At 44.7% G+C, this 22,196-nt stretch overlaps 3 protein-coding genes and 1 long non-coding RNA gene across 7 annotated transcripts; 2 read left to right on the top strand and 2 right to left on the bottom strand.

Moving 5' to 3' along the window:
• Positions 1-336: 336 nt before the first annotated feature.
• Positions 337-4,309, top strand: sgo1 (shugoshin 1). 2 transcript variants are annotated; one of them, XM_047018581.1, is made up of 10 exons: positions 337-533; positions 792-984; positions 1,126-1,331; positions 1,527-1,567; positions 1,680-1,744; positions 1,862-2,770; positions 2,922-3,056; positions 3,149-3,295; positions 3,544-3,661; positions 3,821-4,309. In XM_047018581.1, the coding sequence occupies exons 2-10, from the start codon at positions 840-842 to the stop codon at positions 3,957-3,959; spliced, it is 1,905 nt and encodes a 634-aa protein (XP_046874537.1). In that variant the 5' UTR covers positions 337-533; positions 792-839; the 3' UTR covers positions 3,960-4,309. The 2 variants fall into 2 exon arrangements, with proteins under 2 accessions (XP_046874537.1, XP_046874536.1); XM_047018580.1 differs by having other exon boundaries at positions 3,478-3,661.
• Positions 4,310-4,348: 39 nt separating this feature from the next.
• kat2b (K(lysine) acetyltransferase 2B) lies at positions 4,349-11,938 on the bottom strand. Its single transcript, XM_047018579.1, has 18 exons — positions 11,382-11,938; positions 10,440-10,566; positions 10,078-10,223; positions 9,750-9,836; positions 9,433-9,614; positions 9,135-9,326; positions 8,893-8,996; positions 8,670-8,795; positions 8,413-8,546; positions 7,878-8,086; positions 7,416-7,542; positions 7,179-7,289; positions 6,910-7,053; positions 6,685-6,799; positions 6,516-6,546; positions 6,327-6,390; positions 6,151-6,235; positions 4,349-5,730 (listed from the first exon to the last, which is right to left on the bottom strand). The coding sequence occupies exons 1-18, from the start codon at positions 11,580-11,582 to the stop codon at positions 5,537-5,539; spliced, it is 2,379 nt and encodes a 792-aa protein (XP_046874535.1). The 5' UTR covers positions 11,583-11,938; the 3' UTR covers positions 4,349-5,536.
• Positions 11,939-12,231: 293 nt separating this feature from the next.
• Positions 12,232-17,636, bottom strand: rab5aa (RAB5A, member RAS oncogene family, a). Of its 3 annotated transcripts, none has more exons than XM_047018588.1 (6): positions 17,555-17,636; positions 15,803-16,019; positions 15,197-15,348; positions 14,879-15,001; positions 14,681-14,774; positions 12,232-14,518 (listed from the first exon to the last, which is right to left on the bottom strand). In XM_047018588.1, exons 2-6 carry the CDS (start codon positions 15,966-15,968, stop codon positions 14,403-14,405), a joined length of 651 nt encoding a protein of 216 aa, XP_046874544.1. In that variant the 5' UTR covers positions 15,969-16,019; positions 17,555-17,636; the 3' UTR covers positions 12,232-14,402. The 3 variants fall into 3 exon arrangements, with proteins under 3 accessions (XP_046874544.1, XP_046874545.1, XP_046874543.1); XM_047018589.1 differs by having other exon boundaries at positions 17,543-17,616; XM_047018587.1 differs by having other exon boundaries at positions 17,450-17,595.
• A 110-nt stretch (positions 17,637-17,746) lies between these two features.
• On the top strand, positions 17,747-18,927 carry LOC124466755. The gene is made up of 3 exons (XR_006955987.1): positions 17,747-17,842; positions 18,109-18,196; positions 18,391-18,927. It is a non-coding gene; the product is annotated as an uncharacterized LOC124466755 (long non-coding RNA).
• The last annotated feature ends 3,269 nt before the right edge of the window (positions 18,928-22,196 follow it).

Here is a 22,196-nt window from a genome sequence, read left to right as displayed (position 1 = left end):
ACGTTATTAGATTAATTGACCTTAAATGTCAGAAGCCGTAGGCCCATGGGTTTTAATCCCACTGCTCTGCAAAATACAAAACAGCAGACAGACAAACCATTAAGACAGTAGGCTTATGTTTTAGTGTGAAGATGCTGGTTAAAAACAGGACTCGCAACTAGGCAAATGAAACTATCACGGCCCGACTTATGAATCCATTACAAATTAATATGGAAATAATACAGTCCTTCTCATTACCTTATTTTAATTATTTACTGTCATACATAATATACGCCATTGTGTCGGAATTATTCAAAATTTCTAATGACATGAGTTATTCTGTACTCTTTTGCGCCACTTAGTGGTGGCCTTGCAACTTCCTCCTTTGAGTGGAAGTGACGTATAGCATTACGATCACGTCCAATCAGGATTCGCTGCGCACATTTCGAATGTCAACTTGTTGCGGAGTGTAAGACGTCGCGGCTAGTTTGTTCTAAATCCATGTTATCTATACATAAAATTGCTACTACACTGCTACTTCTCAAAACAATAAGGTGAGTAGCACTTAACTATTGAGTATTAGGGTTATTGTGACTAGTCAGAAAGATGTGAAAACAAGTTTGTGGCACAGTGTATACTCCCTGCATGCATCATTTTGCGAACAAGCTTCTAGTAGTAGCTAGCCTAGCTAGTGCTAGCAAAACGTTATCAAAAATCCAGATACATTCTGGAGCTAGCTAGGGAAGCTACGCTAAGTTTGATGGACAAGTGCCAATATACTAACATGCATTTTCTCTTGTCTATCGCTTTAGCTACGTTTTGTTAGAGAGGTAGCTAGCTACCTACATACATCTCAAACCATGGCTAGGGAGCGGGGGCAAAAGAAGTCTTTCCAGCACAGTTTGGAAGATATTAAGGAGAAGATGAAGGAGAAGAGAAATAAACGTCTGGCCAGCGCTTCTGCAACAAACAGAGGACGCTCCAAAACTATCAACAAAACCAGCGGTGAGATCTACAATTTAATACTATGACATGTATTTAAATTGCTTACAGGTTCGAACAGCTAGCTAACGTCAATAACAAACGTCCATAAAATGTTAGGCCTATAGTGATGATCCAACTCCGTCCCCTTCACTCCTCCTCCAGCGGGCAATGTGAGGCAGGTCATCCTGAAAGGGGTGCAGCTCAACAACAAGGCTCTGGCTTTGGCCCTGCAGGCAGAGAAGGAGAAGGTACGCCAGGCTCAAGGTGTCGTTCTGCAGCTGAAGAGGGAGCAGCAAGCCCTGTTCCTTCACCTGTTGTTGCTCAAGAGGAGGCTGAAGGAACAGGAGGCTCAGGCTAACGCCACGCAGGTATGGACAGTTAATGTTTGTTTCTTTTTTGTGTGTGTGTGATGGCTGGAATGTGTGTGTGTGGGGTGGGGGCTCATGGCTTGTATTTAGTGCTCTATTTTGATGTTGTGTTACTGCTGTGTTTTCTAAAGAGTACAGATTACAAACCAAATTTACTGTCCCTTGTCCTTTTCCTCGCTTTCTGAATTTGTTTAGAGTGGACATACGCAGGTACCGGATGAGCCTCCAAAGCCAGGGTAAGTAAGCTTACCCGGCATAAATCATCACGTTTTTGACCAATCCTCTGCGTCTGTCTTGTCATCTGATGATTTGCATGTTTACAATCTCAATGTTTTCATCCTCGACTAGAAGAGTGTTGAGCCCCACTAGTCTGGACAAGCCTCTGCTCTATGTGGATCAAGTCCTCAGCTCAGGTAGAACACCTATCTGCCCTCTGTCTAGTCCAGACTTTATGCTTTACTTCATACAGAGAAATATATTGTCAAATTATTAATTTTGACAATTAATTCATTTGTATTTTGCTTTCTCAGAACCTCGGGCTGCTGAAGGGGCGGGACAGGATGAAGTGGTCGGACAGCTGGCTTTGCCCCGCACCGTTGGGGTAAGGCGGAGACGAGGGGAGAGCAGGAGACGGTCTGAGCGTGTGCGGGAGCGCCGCTCCCTCGGCGAGGTGAACCCAGGAGGGGTGCAGGATGTGGCAGGAGGGGTGCAGGGTGTGGCAGGAGGGGTGCAGGATGTGGCAGGAGCCCCAACAGAGAGCCCTATCCAAAGGGAGGGGAGGACCCAGAACTACACACAGGAAGTTGAAATGGAAACGGCTAATCCGATTTGCTCAGAGGAGTTTGAACACTCCACCCCAGAACCACCACCACCTAAACCAATCAGTCAGCAGCCGCCTCGGAGGAGACAGGCGCAGCCTCCCCGCCCTAAACCTGAACCTGCAGCACGGAAGCCAGAGCGGGGGCGAAAGGCCGACCGCGCTCCTCTCAAGAAGCCCTGGGAGAACTCTAAACCCAGAGCGCGCTCCAAAAGTCGCGACAGGTCGGCTACGCGCTCCAGAGCTGGAGCTACGGCGGCGCCAGCACAACAGGGGGACAAACTGAACACGTCTCTTGGTTTTAATGACACGTTCGACTTTGACTGTGAAGAGGCGGTACACCTCACGCCCTTCAGGGGCAAAGCTGAGGATGGCCAGCCAGCCACGCCCACCCAGGAAGAGATTGTGAGAAAGGGGCGGGGGCAGGCACAGGCTCCGCCTCGTTCTTCTCCAGAGTCCAGTTCTTCTTCGTCAGAGTCAGAGGATAGCCCTTATGTTCCTCAGAGGGGTGTCAGGAGACTGAACCAGCGGGAGGAGCCAGTGGCCGCACCTCTTCGCCGAGGACGCCCCCCAAAAGCGAGTCGAGAGAAGCTCTTCCCTAAATCTGACAACGTACAACGTGGTGAGCAGCTGCTTTGGATTGATCCTCTACACAAGATCCTGCATATGCATCGCCATTCCCATCGAAGTGTGGTCATTGGTCAAGTCAAATTTGACTTTTGTAGTTTTGTCACGTTAAAATATAACTCTATATTCATCTCCTGTGTGTCTAGTCTCCACTAGAGGAGAAGAATCCAGTCCCAGACCTATGGTGTCTGAGGAAGAACTGCATCTCCCACAATCCCCTGGGTGTGTCTTTGTTGACAGTCCTGGTCCAGTGGCAGAGGAGAGAGCAGAGAGCCAACCAGGTGAGTGGACTAAAGCAGGTTAATCAGGTAGGGACTTCTGTCTGAGTGAAGTTAGGGGGGAGAAGGATGGTGATGGGTCTGATGTGTTCCAGAACTCCAGAGAAAGGAAGATGAGGCTCCACTTCCTGTCACCCCGGGTGTGGAAGCAGAGATGATGAGGATCGACGACGTCCTGTCCACTTTCGGCGACCCTCCTTCTTCGCCCCACGCCCTGCCCACAGTCAAGCCATGCAGGAGAGGTGAGGCCCAGTCTGCTGTGGGGAGTCTGGTTTATGGAACATCTCTCTTTTCTCCTGCCTCTCAACTCATTCACTCGGGTCAAATGCGCTCACCATGTCACTCGTCCAGTTCACTTCTGCCCCACTCTTCTCACTCTTCATCTCTAAGCACCTTCCTGTTCCTCCACCACTTGTTTCCCCAGGTGGGCTTGGTGTCAGGGCAGGGCGGGGCTTCAGTCTGTGTGATATCACCAATGTGTCCCCCGCAGCCTATCGCAAGTTCCCCTCCACCAGCTCCCGCCCCTCTGACCGGTGCTCCACCCCGGTCCCCGCTCGGAAGCGCCGCTGCACCATGACGGTCGACTACAAGGAGCCATCATTGACTGCGTCAGTAACTAAATATATACAGTAATACATTACGCCATCGAAATGTATGCCTTTCATGTATGCCTAGTTCATTGGCTGTTTCTTTACAGGTCCAAAATGAGAGATTTTAACATTCTCTCTCCGTCTCTTTAATTGTCTTTTTGTTCCCCTCTACCCTAGGAAACTCAGGCGAGGAGACAAGTTCACAGACACCAAGTTTTTGCGGTCTCCCATCTTCAAGCAGAAACCCAGGAATTCGATGAAAAGCAGCCAACAGTCGACCAAAAAATACAATGAATCTTTTGTGGGTTGTCTTTAATGGCTTAATTCATAAAGAACTACTCTGTCGATTTTACATATTTAAATGTTTTTATAATCTTTTAAATGAATTAATATGAAGTGAAAATGGCAGCTGTATGGTTTTTATGTCCCTTGTCTTTGAAAATGTGAATAGTTAAGTGATATCAACCCTCTCACTCCCTCTCCATCTCTGATGACTTTGACTGATACCAGTAAGTAGTATTCATGTGGTAAACCGCTGAACTGTGGAGTGTGTTTATTTAGATGACAACTGTAAATATGTATGTCCTTCGTCTGTTCCACGGGCTGTCCTTTCGTATATTCTGCATTGTGTTATGTTAATAAATACACGTTTGGTTGTGATCCAGACAGGATTGTGTAAATCATGTGACGATTTGAAAAATAGAGTCACGATTCCCCTCTATTTTATTCAGTCTATAAAATAGGTTATTAATGTGTAATTAATACCAATAGTACAAAGGTCATGAAATAACTCTTTTAGACATATTACAAAATCCAGATCTTTTCCTAAAGTTTTAAAAGTACAAACATATTTTTACAAAACAGCAAAACTACATAGTATTGCACAATCTTTCTTTATCTCCAACGTACAAATGTATCAATCTCCATTGGTTGGACAAAATAAGAATAAATTAAGACTTTCTTGAGCATTATTCCTTTAAATTACAGCACATAAATAAGAATAAACTCTACAGACTTAAATTAGCCATTAGTTGATAGCGTATATTTCTCTAAATCAGCACCTTCATAAGTTACAAGATGCCTTCATTTGCTCATAATAGTTGTTGAATACTTGCTTGAAAAATAAATAAGTGCATTTTGATGGTCAACTCGCCCCCTATGGGGCTTTAGACAAGACATTAAGCTGGGTAGCTTTGAGAAAATCAGCTTCCCATTCTCTGAATTCAGAACCAAAAAAAATATAAATTGAAAATATACATTAAGTAATTAAAGAGCTTTAAAAATAGTTAAAATTTGTACAGGTTTAAAATTACATGTTTTTCCTTGTTTTGGCAGGATGAACTCTAGTTAAACAAACATTGACCTTGTCGACAGGGACATGGTTCACACATGGTATCATGCGTGTACTAGCTGACGTGTCGAGTAAGACACAAACACAAAGTCAAATTTAAGAATTACTGCAACACCAGTCAGAAAGAATCCCATTCTCCCCATCTCTCGGCCCAGTTCTTCACAGGCAAGACTTTTAGAACTGCTCAAGTAGGGTACATGAGTGTATGGCATTGATGACCTCAGTCAACATTGAGGCAGAGGGAGCAAGAGAGGCAGAGACAGAACCCAAACCTAAGGGCAGACAGATTGACAGCAGAGGAACAGAGCAGTAGCAGAAAAAACGGTCCGGTAAAGCCCAAACTCTCCTTCCTATATATATATATATATATATATATATATCTATCTATTCTACTGACAAGAAAAGGGTCCACTGTATTCATTTCACAAGGAATCCTTTCTTCGATCGATCACCAAAAACACGCTGGAAAAAGAACGAAAAGCACTATGCTCTTGCACCGTGTGCATCCTCTCACTGTGCCCCAGCTCCAGGCTAAACCAGTCCTATTTCTCTATGAGGCCTGCCTCCTTGATCTTGGTGTAGAAGAACTTCTCCAGTAGATTGGCACACTTGTAGTACTCACTCTCGGGCGGGTTATACTCGCGACAGTTGGTAAAGATGCGCTGCATGTCGGCCATGAAAAGCTTGCGCGTGGTGTAGTACCTGCTCTTCAGCCGCTCTGTCATGGTCTTCAGATCTGAAGGAAACCGTAAACATCAAGTGTCATGTTTCAGGCATCAGGTGGCTGAGCGGTTAGGGAATCGGGCTAGAAATCAGAGGGTTGCTGGATCAATTCCCGGCCGTCCCATATGACGGTGTGTCCTTGGGCAAGGCACTTCACCCTACTTGCTTCGGGGAATATCCCTGTACTTACTGTAAGTCGCTCTGGATAAGAGCGTCTGTTAAATGACTAGATGTAAACACAACCTTCACCATATCTGTGTGACGGTATATAAAAGCTAAAAGTTCCGAAGCCAGACCTAAGCTTTGGACCACCTTGAACGGCAACCCCACTCACACAGTGTTCTAGTGATACTTCAAAACATTATTTGTTAAATCAGTGGTGCGCTGTTTTATTTTGTCCCCTGGAAAACAAATCCCCGTGCTCTATACATACCCATGGGGAAGCGGATTACTTGGTAATAACCAGGGGCTTCAGTTTTTTTTACAGGCTCCATAAATGGCCAGGCGTTCGGGTGACTCTGAAACAGAAATAAAACAGAGAAATTACAGACTAGCATGTTGTGTGTGTGTGTGTGTTTGAGGGGATGTATGTGCATGTTTGTGTATTACCTTCACGTGTTGCAGGATGGTCTTCAAGGTGCTGTACAGTTGGTCTGGGTCTTTAAGCTCCTTCCTGGGATCAAAAAGGAAATAGGAAGTTTAACTTGCGTTATTTCCTATCCTCAGATATCTAAGACTGAGCATTCCTCATTTTACAAAAATGTATATGCAATAAAAAAAGCATGAGGTGACACTAACCCTTTGCCTACAGGTTTCCACCCAGTTTCACCTGCATATAGAAATGAGTTATGTTTAGCCAGATAAGTTGTTTCCTTTTAATCCAATAATGCATTACACATTCTCTGTATGTTCGCCCTCAAACAATAAAGACTAAGAATGAATTTTGAATATGAATTAAAAGACGTACGTATCCCAGGAATGCTCTCGATAGGAATCTGCCTAACTCCTTCCTTAAAACAGGAAAGTCCAGGGTAGACCTTTCTGATCTGAGCCTGTTTCCTCTCAATCAGCTTCTTAATGATCTGAAAGAGCGAGAAAGAGAGAGAAATAGAGAGAGAGCGAGCACATTTCATTTCACAAACGTTCACATTCTCTCTCGTCCGCACACACAACGACACACACACACACAAACCTCTTTCTGTTTCTTGATGATGACAGAGAACTCTGTGTAGGGGATACTTGGGTTCAGCTCACAGCCCATCAGAGTGGCGCCCTCATAGTCCTTAATGTAGCCCACATACTTGGCTTTTGGGACCTTGATATCCTTCGAGAACCCCTGAAGATGGAGACAAATAAAGGGAGATACTTGTGACTAACATGAATAAAATAATGTAGGCTATCATCCCCCGTAGACATACTGTAATAGAATATTTAGTGTTTTGTACCCAATGATATACTGACCTGCTTCTTAAAGTAGCCAATGGCGTACTCGTCTGCATAAGTCAAGAAATTGAGGATGTCATGCTTGATGTGGTATTCCTTCAGGTGGTTCATTAGATGAGTGCCGTACCCCTGTAATCACAAGCCACAGGGTTCAAATTGGAAAACTGACCAATGACGACGAGAACATTTTAAAATCCAGCCAATTAGAGCTCAGTACCGACAGACTGACCCATGGTGAGAAGCTGGTGAACATACCTTGACCTGTTCATTGGAGGTGACAGCACAGAAGACAATCTCTGTAAAACCCTGCGATGGAAACATGCGGAAGCAGATCCCTCCGATGACACGGCCATCTTTGATCAGTGATAAAGTTTTGTGCTTCCTGTTAGGAAAGGAAGTTGAGAAGAAGGAAGACATTTACAGAAACAACATTTTGCTCTGAGCTAAAGAACTAGCTATAAGAACCTCTCAATGCAGGTTGAGTCATTTTGCTAATGCAGCTAAACGGTTAATACATGCGCCCATTAATGTAACAAGGCCCTTTTTAGCAATAAGCACTAAACAGTGAGAAGCAACAAAGCCCAATTTAATTACTTATATCATGATACACTTTTATCTGTAGTAAGGTTTATTTTCCCAGAAGTTACTGCTTCACAACTAATGCGTCACTAACAAGACACTAATGTAACTGTTAGGTGGTTTGTCGTAGGTACATACGGGTCGAAGACCAGGCGTGTGATATACTCCTTGGGCATGCGGGGGAGCTGGTGAGAGAAGACATTCTGGAGGCCAACCAGCCACATCAGGATCCTCTTGTTGGGTTTCTGGTTGAGTGAGTTGCCGATCACGTGGAACTCGATCACGCCCCGCCGCTCCTCCAGGCGGGCGGCCTCATCCCTCGCTGAATGGGCTGACAGCAGGCTGGTCTGGAGCCAACACAGCACACGCCTCAGCCATCACCATCATCACATTCATCATCATCACTTGTTCACTTTGTTATTTACATTTAGTCATTTAGCAGACGCTCCTAGTTGCCCCACCTAGTTGCCCCTCCGAGGCAAGTAGGGTGAAGTGAACACAAGAACCCAGAACACAACGTCATTTGACACGGCGGGGAATCGATCCGGAAACCTTCTGATTACTAGCACGACTCCTTCACCGCTCAGCCATATGACTCCCTACTCCCCTTATGCTGGATAGATGTGGGTGTATTCGAAAAAGGGGATTGTTTGTGGTGCTTGCGATTGTCTACCTCTGGTACGGCACCAGGGTCAGTGATGGTTGCCATGACTTCGTTGATGAGTTCCATGGGGATGTCACCCACGATCCTGGGCCTCTTGCTGTCATCGTGAGAGAGGGGCTCCGACGGTTTACGCTTCTCACCCCCTACACACACACACACACACACACACACACACACACAGTTACGATTTTCTTATACCCATTACTTTTATTTGGGAAGAGTAAATTTTGTTTAGGATTCATCAAGACTAAGGATAAGGCTATTACCTGGACTAGGCTCCAGGACAGAGGCAGTCTTCCTAGCAGGACTGACACTGCCACAACTAGACGGGTCCACTGACACTGGGCTGGGGCTGTAGTACAGGGGCCTGGTCACCGGGGGCGCGCTGATCACTGTCAGGAAATGGGATGGAATCACACCACAGGCATGAAGCACCAGTCTTCAATCCTGCACTTGGATGAATGTGTGTGCGTACGTGTGTATACCCACCAGTGTGGACGGGGATCTGTCCACCTGAGGAACCAGCCAAGAAGTCCTCGCTCCAGATAGGAGAGCTGTGGCTATACACCTCTTCTTCCAGCATCGACAGAAATCTGTTAGGGGGAGGAGGGTGGGGTGGGGTGGGGTGGGGTGGGGGCACAGCCATCACATCACAACACGGAGTGCTTGAGAGAGAGAGAGAGAGAGAGAGAGAGAGAGAGAGAGAGAGAGAGAGAGAGACACACACTCACTTTGGGAAGTGTGTGAGGATGAGCGTGCGCTTCTCAGGGGGCAGTTTGTCCTTCTCCTGCCGGGCCTGTTCCAGCAGCTGCTTCCTCATCACAGTGAACACGGAGCGCAGCAGCGTCCTCCCGAAGACCTGCGTGGTCTCGTACCGCGGCAGACTGTCACAGAACTGAGGAACGTTGCAGTAGCACAGCCACCTGCAGGAAACACACCGTGACACAAGCCCGATTGAAAAAAACGCCCGGGTATGAGACGCTCCCCCATGTCATTTCCTGTCCATCATCCTCTCGCTCGCAGGCTAACCTGGTGTAGTTGCCTTTGTAGCCGGCCATGTCGTCAGCGGGCGCTCTTTGGCGTCTCTGTGAGGGCGTCTCCAGCTGCCAGTAGTTGATCTGGTTGAGGAACATCTTAGCCAGCTCCACAATGGTTTGACGCTCCTTAGACGGGAGGTGGCTGAACTTGTACTGGACAAAGTTATTCACACCCTGGGTTAGAGAGAGACAGAGAGAGACAGAGAGAGAGAGACATACAGAGATAAAGAGAGAGAGAGATTAGATTTAAACATAACACTACGATAAGATTAATGGTATTTTATAATGAAATTTATAGTTTATATTGACCTGTTCGATGCTGGGTTTCTCAAAGGGAGGGCTCTCTCGTGCCTCCACCATAGGTTTGCCCATCTGAAGGATGCATTTCCTCAGGAGCTACAGGGCACAGACACATCAGAGCCATCATCCCTCCTTTCCAATCACAAATTCATTCAACTCACCTCATCAGACATCAAGATAGACCTGTCACAATACCAATTACTATATATTCTTTGAAAATGTAACAAATGTGTTGAGGGTAGTGTTATAATGACATGTTGTTCATTTTTACGGCTAATACACAGAGGCTCTTTCCTTTTTTCAAGGATTGGCTTTGTAATGGTGAGTTGAGGCCTACTTTGAAGAGGGAGAAGTAGACTTGTTTGGTGTCTGCATCTTCCTCCTTGTGGACACAGGTGTACAGGTACTCCACATCCAGGACTATGCCGAGAAGTCTGTTCATCTCCTCTTCTGACACGTTCTCAAGGTGGGTCACATGGTCGCCTGAGAGAGAGAGAGAGAGAGGGAGAGACAGAGAGACGGAGAGAAAGACAGAGAGAGAGAGAGAGAGAGAGAGAGAGAGAGAGAGAGAGAGAGAGAGAGAGAGAGAGAGAGAGAGAGAGGATTTAATGGAGACAAAGACCGAAGTATGAGAGTACACACACACACACACACACACACACATACACCACCACCACCACCTTGCCCTCTGTGTCATACCCAGGGTGTGGGAGCAGCTGCGACAGGGATCTTGCAGGTTGACAGTGTTGAGCTGTTGGTCCGTGCGAGGCGGTGTTGGAGGTGGGTTTTGGTTCTTCCAGCCATTACACTTACAGGCACCCTCCGCCTGGTTGGTTTAAGCACAGACACACAAACATACACACCTTTGATGAATATTAGAAATACACATTTTCAGTTCAATCTAATGTCTGTTTTCTTTGTTTTGTTCGTGAAAAGATTAGGAATTGTTTTACTTTTTCACAAAGAGTAGTGATTGACCAGGCCTCAGTGACCCAAGACAACCTATGATAACTTCGTTGAGGACCAACCCTCGGCCTACAAATGTTATTTTTCAGCTGGAGCTGCGCACATGAACATGCGCCGAAAAACAACAAACTCCGCCCCCTCAGCAGCTGTCACCCTGTCAAAACAAAGACATCGTCTCTCGTTGCGGATGATACATCAAAGCACCAAATCCACATTATATTTTACCACAGTAGGGTGAGAGACGGCTCGCTAACACACTGTCACTTTTCCCGTCGAATTAATTATCCACCACACTTTCCTCTCTGGCCAGTGCGCACGCAACTACCTAGCGTAAGCTACTCCCTCTGTATAACCTGAAATTGTCAAAGCGCCAAGTTAATGTTTACGTTTACCTCGCCGTCCGTCTAGAAAGCCCAACTATTGCATTGTAATGACAGCTGATGCCTCTGACTATCATTCTTAAATGTTACTTGATGTTTCTACTCGCAGCCTACCTTTATGGCTTTAGTATAACTAGTGCATATCACCAAATGAAAAATCTTAGTGCAGCAATGGCTTCCTTTGCTGCGCTAGCATTTTATATATAAACAATTACAAGCTTCGGATGCATACACTCCAAAGGAAAAATCTTGTCAAATCTGCACTAAATTCCCAAATTAAGCAGTCGGAGCATACTTTGCAGGACGAATAGACTCCGAGTTTTTCCAGCTTCTTTGGACGCGGGGAGGAGCGGAGCTGCGCCTTCTTTACGGCGATACGTGCAGATCCTACAGCGGTGCCTGAGCTCTCGGTTCCTCCGGATCCTGGACCGGCCGGAGCCGAGCCGGCCGCACCTATGGCCGGGGAACCCTGTTGAATCCCCGCGCTCTCGGACATCCTTGATACCGAGCTCAAACGGGATCCCCGACCCAGGATTTGAACGTTTGGGTGTCCGGTTCTCTAATTCACAACCGGAGGATCAGACATGGCGCTCATCCCTCTTTTCAATTTGTCATTGTAGGTCCGGTTTCCTTCCACTAGGGGACACAAAACGGATAGGCCTAAATCCACTCATATTCAGGGGAGAGGTCACAAAAAATAACCATAACCATTTGTAGAAATAATTTCAAGGTCAAATGAAACCAGGACTTCAGATGATATATAAATATATATATATTGAACCTGTTAAATGATAAATTTTTGAATGAAAAACGTACGCTCAAAAGTTATCACTTAACACAGGGATACATTGAACACCTCATATTTTTTATTTTATTAATCTATATTTCTTGTTTAAGGCTGGGGGAACCAATACCTTACCAGGACAGTCATGCCAAGGTTTTCCCCTGAAAAGAACAATCTCTTACTTCCCACTGCCTCTCAGGAGGTTCATCCCATTAACAATACAACCTAAAAACAATATAAATGCTCTATTTATTTGGTCATTACTTAGCAGGACTGTCAAATGCTTCCATTTAAATGTTTCAACCGCATTTAGATGTCCTCAGCAACAACAACAACAAAAAAACAACATCTACAATGTAAATCCCTATGTGTTAATTCATTTATTCATGATGATCTACGAGCTAGTACCCAGACAGTAGAACGGCCAGTCTTTCTTTGCCATCAAGGATTATTACATTGTTCCTACAACGTTGTTACACTGTCACTGTGACGCCATAGAGGTTTGTTAAGACAATCTTTTTCCAAACTACTTGCGAGCTGGCTTTGATAAGACTCTACACACCCAGAGTACCTGTGAGGAGGACTGGACAGGGCTTTCTAACCGCACAACCACTAAAAGAAATACATGAAAATGAGAGAATGTTAAAAAATAGAAATCAAAATGTTCAAATGTTTTAGTTTTTTTTCCTTGAGAAAAAGTACAAGACAGACCACTAAAGAAACATTTTTTGTTTGTTAATAACACTACATACATTTATAAAGACCACCACTGATTATAATTTAACCATTTTGTGAAAAAAGAACATAATCATAATTTCGGACCCAGACCAAAGATGTTTTCTGGTAACTGTACAGTTGTTTTAATGATTATCTAGACAACTCCTTAGCAAGCGTTAGTCTTGTCCATTGTAAATCGAAAAAAGTAAGCTACATTGCAACACCCTATTTACAGTATATTATTTATATATATATATAATATTTATATCACACTGGCTGTAATTATGACAAGATAAATTCATGAGCGTCATTAGTGCAAGGCATGAGTCAGACAGATCTGTCAGGAGATATTGACCGGATGGGGGGGGGGGGGGGGGGGGGGGGGGGGGGGGGGGGGGGGGGGGGGGGTCAGGGGGGTGTGTTTTTCTAATCTTGCAGAAATGTGGGTGTTGGGGGGGCTGGAAAAAACACAAGTGTGTGCATGTGTCAGGAAGTTGTGAAAAAACTTTTTGCTGTGCTTGTGTTCTATTACAGGCCTGGAAGGGATTTAAAAAACAAAAATAACTGCCTGTTTGTGTGTGTGTGTTTCAACAAATCACTATGAATGTGTGTCAGAAACATTTCCTAAAAAAAATAAGGGGTGGAAGAATATTCTGAACTGAAAGAGCCACTCATCACTCACTCCCCCTCACCCCACCTGCCTTGGTGAAAGAATCAGCTGTGTTTCATCAAGCAGTCTAGTCTGCCAGTCATGTGGAGATAACTTCAACCCAATGCAAACACAAGGACTCTACCAGCCAACAGGACACCTATGAGAGGGACCCAACTCCCATCCCAGGATGGAGGTTTAAGGTCACAACAAGAAAGGGTCACGGGGGGAGGTATCCTACAAGTTCCCAAGTCTTGCTTACAGAAGGAATAGCCGTGAAGGGCTTACGTCAAGCTTTGCGTTGTAGACACTAAGTCACAGAGCAAATACTGTGAACAATTGCACAATGCCACCAGGTACAGCGAGAATAACTCTATGCTAGTGCGCCAATATGATCAGTGTGTGTTTGTGTGTTTGGGCGAGGGGAGGAGCTGAGGCGTGGCTACAAAGAGCTGAGGAAGGATAGAGCACGAGAGAAACTAGAAAGCTCAAGGATTATTGACAAACCATCTGAATATATCCTTCTGATGAGGAAGTGATCCAGCTTTGGCAAGCTTGGAGTAAAACAATGGCCCTGAGCCCCTCTACCTCCATATTCTTCCCTTTCCTGGCATCCACTTGAATTTATTAGGGTTTTTTTTGGGGGGGAGACAGTACTCTCCTCTTTTCACCCTAGACTCTTGTGTCACAGAGCATACATAAACAGATTTTTTTTAGGCCTTGTAGTGATACATGCAACCATACTAACAAACAAAAAAAGAGGAAAGATTCTGAATTTGAAACGCAGAAAAAGTATTTTGTCATCCCAGGAGACACAAGATTATTTGGAAGAGCCCTGGCCCTCAGTTGTGGCCATATTGCCTCTGAGTGGGTGTGTGGGGGGTTGGAATTAGAGGGGTGGGCACAAATACCCGAGTGGGAGAGGTAGGAGAGGTCGTCATTAGTAACAGTAGAACCAAAAGGGGGCAGGGCGATGTTGAGAGATTGATGTGGGCTTAAACGACTACAGGGTAAAGGGAGGGAAGAGGGAGGGGGGGATACAGGTTTTTTGTTTTTTTTGGCTGCAGATCTGAGTTTTGGATGGGACATCGCATTAGATGCTGCAGTGGCAGTCGGGCCGTCGGTCGCATTAGTTAGGGAACGGGACAGGGAGGTGGAGCCACGCGTTAGTTACTGCAGCACGGGGCCTTGGTGGGCTGGGCTGTTTCCGTCAGGTCGACGCCTCGGCTCCGCCCACTATTGGCTCCAGGAGCCTGTGGCTCACTCTTGGGCAATCTTTTCGCTGATGAAGGGGAAACAACAACAGAAAAAATATATATACATAACCATTTTAAGCTTTTGCTTGCGGTTAAAAGACCTGACTTGATGTCACTGTTATCCGCCTTCGACTTTTTACAACTCGCACGGATGAAACCTTTTAACTCGTACAGTCTTAGGAACCTACCGATGGCCATGAATATCTCGTTCACATTCATCGATGTCTTGGCTGACGTCTCCATGAAAAGTAGGCTGTTGTCATCTGCATATGATTGGGCATCCTGTGAAAAGACGGCACACTCTGTCACAGCTCGAAGGGGTGTTACAACTTTCTGTTATGGCACTTCAGGTTTTTGTGAGATTCCTGACTCAGATCTTAGCCCACCTGGAAGTCCACAGCTCTCTTATTGGCCAGATCCGCCTTGTTTCCTGAAAGAGCGATGACGATGTTGGGACTGGCTTGTCTCTGCAGCTCCTTCACCCAGTTCTTGGCCCTCGCAAACGACTCCTAGAAGTAAGAGAAGGGCTCCCATTACAAACACTTCAAATTGGGCACAAGAGAATATTCACATGTATCATTCAATAAAAAAAACGAGAAAGAAAAAAATGATCATCACTTCTGATAGACTAGTTCACTGATAGATAAGGTAAGTGAAAAGGTAGGCAAACTAATATGTTTTGACAGCTGGCCTGGTAGACGCACCTCATTAGTGATGTCGTAGACCACGATGGCAGCCTGTGCTCCTCTGTAATACATGGGCGCCAGGCTGTGGTAGCGTTCCTGTCCCGCAGTATCCCAGATCTCAAACTTGACCGTCGTGTCGTCTAGACACACCGTCTGGGTCAGGAAGGCCGCTGGGGAGAGGAGGGACAAGGAGCTTGATGACAGCCTAACCACTTAGCAGTACTTCCACACGCTCCCAAAGACATCGGCTGGAGCGCTGTTAGAGGAGGTCCCAGTACAGTACCATGTTACAGTACCTGCTGCAGTGCAAGGAACTATAAACCACCAAAGACGAAGACAGTTCTTGGCTGATCATGTGAGTTATATTGATCGGGGTGAAGAGGTACTGAGTGTGAGGATCATGTTGTTTAACTGTAACTTGTTTAACTACATGCTCTTCTGGTTCTGCCCATTGGCTCTTATTTGCTTTTCACAATGTATGCTTCATGTTTTGGCTACCCACATTGTCTTCGGGGCTATCTCGTTGTTTATGATCATTGACCTATGCACTTTTCGCTCTTTCTTGCAAGTCGCTTTGGATAAAAGCGTCTACTAAATGACTACATGTGTGTGTGTGGAGCTTACCTCCTATTGTGCTCTCCTGGAACTCGTGGAACTGTCCCTTAACGAAGCGCAGAACCAGACTGGACTTCCCCACCGCTGACTCCCCCAGCAACACCAGCTTAAACTGGCAGATCTTGTTCCCAGCGTTGGGCCCGTTGGGTCTCGTAGCTCCTCCCCGATTGGCCATGACCTAGTCCACCGGTGTCCCACGCGTCCGACCACACTGTCAGGGCTCAAGCTGCAGGGGAGACAGATGAAACCATGGAGATAGTGATGAGAGCTGAATGTGGAAAGACTTAGTTGTGTGGTATTCTTGATTAAAGCTAAATGTGTCTGGCCAGACTTGTTTTTTCGTAACAGGCTGTCTGGTGAACGAGACATACGATACTCTCAGTGGATTCTTTCTGACATATCCATTGTTAACGAAAGACAAACTGCCAAGGCAAGCTGCCATGTTAACAACTGAGATGGCAAACTTCCCTGACAACGTTGCAAGTGGTCAAAATAAACATGGGTGATGCCAGTCGAAACCGGCTAATCCAACAGCAACTTGCCAGTATCTGAAATTGATCTTTAATCCTACCCTTCTGACATAACCGTCAATTCACTCATGTGTCTACCTTATCTGGAGGATATGGAAATATTTGACAATCTACATGTAAAACATGTCCATTGACATAGAAGGTGGCATATGTCTGTGCTAGCTTTACACAAATAATAAGTGACAGTGTAGTTCACTATCAAGGAAGATCCCATTCGGGGCTATCAAAAATAACAACAGAGGCAACTGAATACAACAGCAATTGTCCTATCGTTCTGTCATACTCACATACAGACAAAACACATTGTCGCTCGTGACAGCATTAAAGGTCTATGATGTGTAGGTTTCCAGTTGAGAGGGATAGATAACATCATCATTGTAACAGTGTACTGCAACACTGAAATAGATTGCTAAACCGAAGCTAATCAAATAGCTTATATGTTTAGAAACATCAAGCTTGTTGAGTGCTGTGGATATGTGTTTCTGTGTCGTATGCAGTCTGTTAGCTAGCAAAAGCAGAGTCACGTATGGGTGCTAAACAATGCCTTGGTACACGATATTACATTAGCTACTGTGGCAAGCTGAATAGTTAGCTGGCCAAAGCAAATGTTTAAGGCACTAAACTAGCCTAGCTACTTTTGTTTACATACAGATTAAAAAAACAATCGAGTGTCAACAGTACCAGTAGTTGGATGGCAAACAAACATTGAAAAGCTTGCTGGATAGCTAGCTAATAAAAAAAAAAACAAGCACTAAAGCAATGTTGGTACCATTGGCAATGTTGTACAGTTAGCTAGCTTCGTAGCATGCCGACGCTGTTGATAAGTGGTCGAGAGGCGTACTGTAGCAAATTATTGCTCAACATTTTCACGAAAACAGCCTGCCAGCAGACAGCACACTAAGAACATTGTTCAGAACATCAACATGCCAGGAGCTGCCAAACAACAAACCCTCTCAATATGGGCTGCTTCCAAATTGGGGCCAAGGCCTACAGTGGCTAGCTAGCTAGCAAGCAACATTTTTGCTTTTCTCTGATGTCAACGTCGTTAGCATAGAGCTAGCTCAAGCTAACTAGCCATCTGACGAGCTCGAACCCGCAACTTGTCAGGTAATTTCTCTTACTATACCTGAGAGTGAGAAGATGTTTTCGAACACTTATTACGGCCACAACAGTATTCACACAAAAACAATTAGCTAGCGCACGCACTGCGGTTACGTACTGAACAACCTACGAGTAATTTCAACAACCCAGATCACGTCTCCTCCTTTCTTTCTTCTCGCAACTTCCCGTTTGGAACCAAAACACAAACAACCTCTTCCGCCAGTCATGCCACGTCACCAGCACGTTTGCTCCATTGGCATTTCTATATATATGTTTTCAAATGATGGTGATGATGAAATCAGAGTCCCCATATTACACATTCTCTGATGAAATGTAATACTGATGCTGATTGGCAGATAATGACAAGGATGATGATGATGATGATGAGGATGACAGTAAAGAATGTTCACTCAGTATTGTGAGTAGCATACAGTTTATTTCCTGTGGATAATGATCAGATCAGGTAACAGAGAACTTAAGCACAACATATAAATGGTGAATTACGTTTTTTTGTTAATTAAGCTACTCTGAGGTGTGCTCAACTCTAGACTTGATACAAAAACAGCACGTAGAGATGAATTTGCTTTAGCAATCATTGTTTTAGCTCCGACTTATGTATCAATTATATACCAAATCTGTTAAAGGAGTTGAACATTTCACTCTTCAATGGATTATACGTCACAGGGATGCAAGCATTGTCGGCTGTGTGTGGTTCATGTCTGTACCAGCAGAGGGAGCCCTCACTCTTTATAACCTACATCCACTGACAACGGTATTATTCTATTGTTTTGACTGCAACTCACCCTCTGACCTCTAATTTATCTTAATGTTTTAAGCATTGTATTGTTTTCATGTTGTTGTCCTTCCTTCTAAAAACATATTTTCCTGAGCTAATTGCCGTTGAAGTCTTGTGAAGATGTTCGAGAAACCATTTTCTTTTGTTTGTAATTGTGTTATTTTTTCTAGGTTCATCCATCATTTGATCAATATATTTGATGGTCTGTTCTACCTTCATTAGGTTATAAAGTCACACAGCAATAAGTATGTATTATATACTGCACAAAATGCAGCTCAATGTTGGAGTGTTATGATGGATGAATTACCGACATATTTTCAAGAACCCTTTCTCTGCCCGCAGCACTGGATCCTGTTAACCTCCAGTCCTTTGGCATTGCTGTTTTTCTCATCTGACAGCGCACTTAGCCCAGTCAAGTATGTCCCAGTAGAGGGTCATACTGGATATTCAATGGAACTTATAGACAGTGTGTCTGGTCCCTCAGGGACTAAGGGAACTGAATGGGAGGATGCCCCATAAACAGCATAATGATGATTAATGCGCCTAGGGTTACGTAACCACTCTATTGTGTAAAATCTTGAGGTGTAAAGACAAACTAGAATGTACTGATCCTTTTTTAAAGTCGATCCATTCAGTTTCTTTGAAGCGAATCACTTTAGTGACAATTTGTAAAGGTTAAAGGACAGTTAATCTTCACACAGCCTCACTTCTTTGACTGTCACGTTGTGGCAAATATGCAGATATTGCCAAGACGAAACATTTAATGTCTTCTGTCATCATATGGATGGTCAAAATAAAAGGTCAATGAATAAAAACCATTCTGCCTTTATCTACAATAAACATTGCAACAAACTACATTGGGCAGAAGTTACCCATTATGGAGGGAGGTTGGCAATGTTCTTAGGAATTGGACATTGATTTGAAGAGAATTGGCTATGTTGACAGTTTCTAAGAAAGGCCCCCAAAAACAGTGCACAGATCAACAGAATGATTGTGTCAGTGGTATTGTTTTATATACGTAGTAAGACGTCAAGGAAGACCTGCTTGAACTGGAAGGAAAGGAGGTCAGAGACATCCATAAACATTGTAATTTGATCGGTGTGTCAGTGCAGCAGACGTTGAAGCACAGTCCTTAAATGGCCCATGAGTGTATCATGGTACCATGAAATCTAGTTTGTAACATGTTCAAACAAACAAAGCAGTGCAATTGTTACCCGTGACATAGACACCTGTGTTCACACACACACACTCACACACACACACACACACACACTCACACACACTCACTCACTCACTCACTCACTCACACACACACACACACACACACACACACACACACACACACACACACACACTCACACACACACACACACACACACACACTCACACAGACACTCACCTTGCAGACCGCTATATTCTAAGGTGATGCTTATGGATGTCAACTCTCCAGCAACAACTCCAGTTGAGGTTGCCCTTGGAAACTGACATAGTGACATTTGTCAACTGCTTGTGGGGAATACAATATTCATGTGATGTCTGACATGCTAATGCATTTTTCCATTGGAAGAGGCCACAGAACAGCATGCTGACATCAGACATGACTGCTCAGGGATGCTCTGACCAGGGGAAATATAGGCAACATTAAAGCATCCACAGTGAGGCTTACAGGGTAATGTAGTATTAAAGACAGACACCTCTCGACATGCGGAGGCAGAAGACTTTCGTAATCATATACGTCATCATGTGATGGCGTATATGAATACCTATACAGTATGAGACTTAACTACAGCCCATTGTCAGATAATCTGTAGTGTCCCACAATGGCCTTGTTTTCATTGTGCTGTTAGTTGTGTTTGAAAGAGTCCTTTTAATACCAAGAGTCTGTGAGTCGCCATTGGTTGTCACTAAATGCACTGGATTACGTGAACCTGTAGTCACTTACCTGTAATCACTTACACTATAACATTACTTCAAATATGTGTTTTTTTTCCCATACTATTTTCCCTATTCACTAAACCACCTAGATTGTGGATACGATCATAAACATTGTAACACACGCTGAAAGGTCTGTGTCATATCTCTAGCTTGTGCCTAGCATAGTTCTCCAATAATCTCTGCCGCATCACTCCCTGAAAGAATTCAGTCTACTTTCTCCTCTCTCCGTTACAGTATGTCTGTTCCACTTCCTCCTCTCTCTCTCTCATTCTGTCGTTCTGTCGTTCTCTCGTTCGTTCTCTCTCTCTGTCTCTCTCTCTCTCTCTCTCTCTCTCTCTCTCTCTCTCTCTCTCTCTCTTTCTCTCTCTCCCTCCCTCCCTCCCTCCCTCCCTCTCTCTCTCTCTCTCTCTCTCTCTCTCTCTCCCTTCTTAGCCTCCCTCAATGGTTCCTCCTTCTCTCTGTGTTGGCTATGAGGCTGAGGAATACTGGCAGGCCATCAGGCCAGGGTCCCCATCTCATCTCAGTCTCAGCCTGCCGGTCGACACGTCAAAGACGTACAGGATAACACAGGAGGCCCAACTCTTCTCCCTCTCCCCCTTTCCCTCCCTTCTCCCTCCTCCGTGGCTCTCAGACTTGACACGAGTTTCTCTCCTTTCAGCTCTCCCTCTCTCTTTTTCCTCCAGGGTGTCTATCCTCAATTGCATCTTTCCTTTATACTGATTCTAGTAAGAATCTGCCAGGTTGTAAGTCTGGTTTATGATGCTACAATAGCCTATTAGATAGATGATGGTCCTCTTCTGTGGTTGATATACTAAGGTTGTTCACACAAAGGCCAAATATGGTTGCTGTGCAACTAGTCAGCAAAGCTGAGATTCAGGAGTCAGGCTTGACATTTAGTGGTGATGAAGTGCATTTGAATGTGACAAAAAAAACATAGTGTCTACAATTAACGCCGGTGGAAAAATGCTTTCAGAATGTCTCGTATTTGTTGACAAAACACTTTAGCATAGATAAGAGGAGCACTTAAATCCTGGAGCTTACCTGTGAACTCCTCCTTCTGTATGTGGTTATGGATGTGGGTTGCTAGAATAGCCTAGCGAGGGTGGTATAACTTTGAGGCACAAAGAAAGGTTTTCTGAGAAGCAAAAGATTCCAGCTGTATGAGGTTGGGAAAATGATGGTCCAGGTTTCTCAGATCAGAAGCTCAAGACTGCTGTTGATATGGTGGTAAAAATTCTAACGTTCAAATTGAGATTGAAATGCATTATGTCTTCTGAACCTATAAACTCAGAGCTCAGCTTAACTTTTTTTACTTTTAAAGCTGCTGAAATGTTTTTCAGTCATGCCTGTACAGTTCGAGGTGCGTCTTTCGGTCTGCATGCATCAAAGAATATGCGCGACCTTGCGTTATGCATCGTGGGCAGATTTTCCTCCGGCACTGCGTGCAAGCCAATTTACCTTCCCGCTGCCGCGGTCGCATGAGTGATTGACGATCCAAGCAGTGGCATCGTCGCTTTTTAACAAGCGTGTGAGACGCACACAAAGCAATTTCAGCATTTGGAGATTTCACTTATCTGCACCTCACAGTGTGCTGTTACATAATCAGAAGACGGGCGATGGATAGACTGGGAAGTATTTTACTCCATCACCTTATACAGGCTCCAGGACAAGCCAAAACAGCTTCCTAAGGCCTGGCACAATGATCTGTCAGACACAGTCATACACTGCACCGTATGTCATAATGTCTTATACATAATGTCTACCAAGAGCCAAAAGCTTTGAATAAAAACAGTTAAGACACATTATTAACAGGGTATTTGTTTTAATCAGATGCATACCTGAATACATTGCCTATACTAGCCTACACTAGTCAATGGAGGAGCAGCTGTTAGCCTTCAGCAGATTGTGGGGGCCTACAACAGGGAAGAAGCTGATAACATGTAATTCCCACTCTTGAAAACGGAAGACAAGTCCCTGATAAGTGAGCAACAAAAGAGGCAATTCAGAAGCCACCATGGCGTCCGAGCTTGGCTCACATCAT

This window comes from Hypomesus transpacificus, chromosome 4 (assembly GCF_021917145.1).
Source record: "Hypomesus transpacificus isolate Combined female chromosome 4, fHypTra1, whole genome shotgun sequence".
In the NCBI taxonomy this organism is placed as follows: Eukaryota; Metazoa; Chordata; class Actinopteri; order Osmeriformes; family Osmeridae; genus Hypomesus; species Hypomesus transpacificus.
The sequence above is the reverse complement of the archived record's forward strand: the minus strand, read 5'-3'. Positions and strand labels throughout refer to the sequence as shown.

Bases quoted from the DNA above. Each gene is read 5' to 3' on its own strand.
- kat2b (XM_047018579.1), bottom strand. From the start codon at position 11,582: ATGTCCGAGAGCGCGGGGATTCAACAGGGTTCCCCGGCCATAGGTGCG. The intron at 8,997-9,134 runs GTGAGTGTGTGT...TCCCCCTAACAG, and splicing joins ATCCTCACACACTTCCCAAA to ATTTCTGTCGATGCTGGAAG. The intron at 5,731-6,150 runs GTATGTATAGAG...GGTTTCCTTCAG, and splicing joins AGTAATCCGCTTCCCCATGG to ATCTGAAGACCATGACAGAG.
- sgo1 (XM_047018580.1), top strand. From the start codon at position 840: ATGGCTAGGGAGCGGGGGCAAAAGAAGTCTTTCCAGCACAGTTTGGAA. The intron at 1,745-1,861 runs GTAGAACACCTA...TTGCTTTCTCAG, and splicing joins GGATCAAGTCCTCAGCTCAG to AACCTCGGGCTGCTGAAGGG. The intron at 2,771-2,921 runs GTGAGCAGCTGC...CTGTGTGTCTAG, and splicing joins ATCTGACAACGTACAACGTG to TCTCCACTAGAGGAGAAGAA.
- rab5aa (XM_047018588.1), bottom strand. From the start codon at position 15,968: ATGGCCAATCGGGGAGGAGCTACGAGACCCAACGGGCCCAACGCTGGG. The intron at 15,349-15,802 runs GTAAGCTCCACA...TCCTCTCCCCAG, and splicing joins CCAGGAGAGCACAATAGGAG to CGGCCTTCCTGACCCAGACG. The intron at 14,519-14,680 runs GTAGGTTCCTAA...CCCCTTCATCAG, and splicing joins CGAGATATTCATGGCCATCG to CGAAAAGATTGCCCAAGAGT.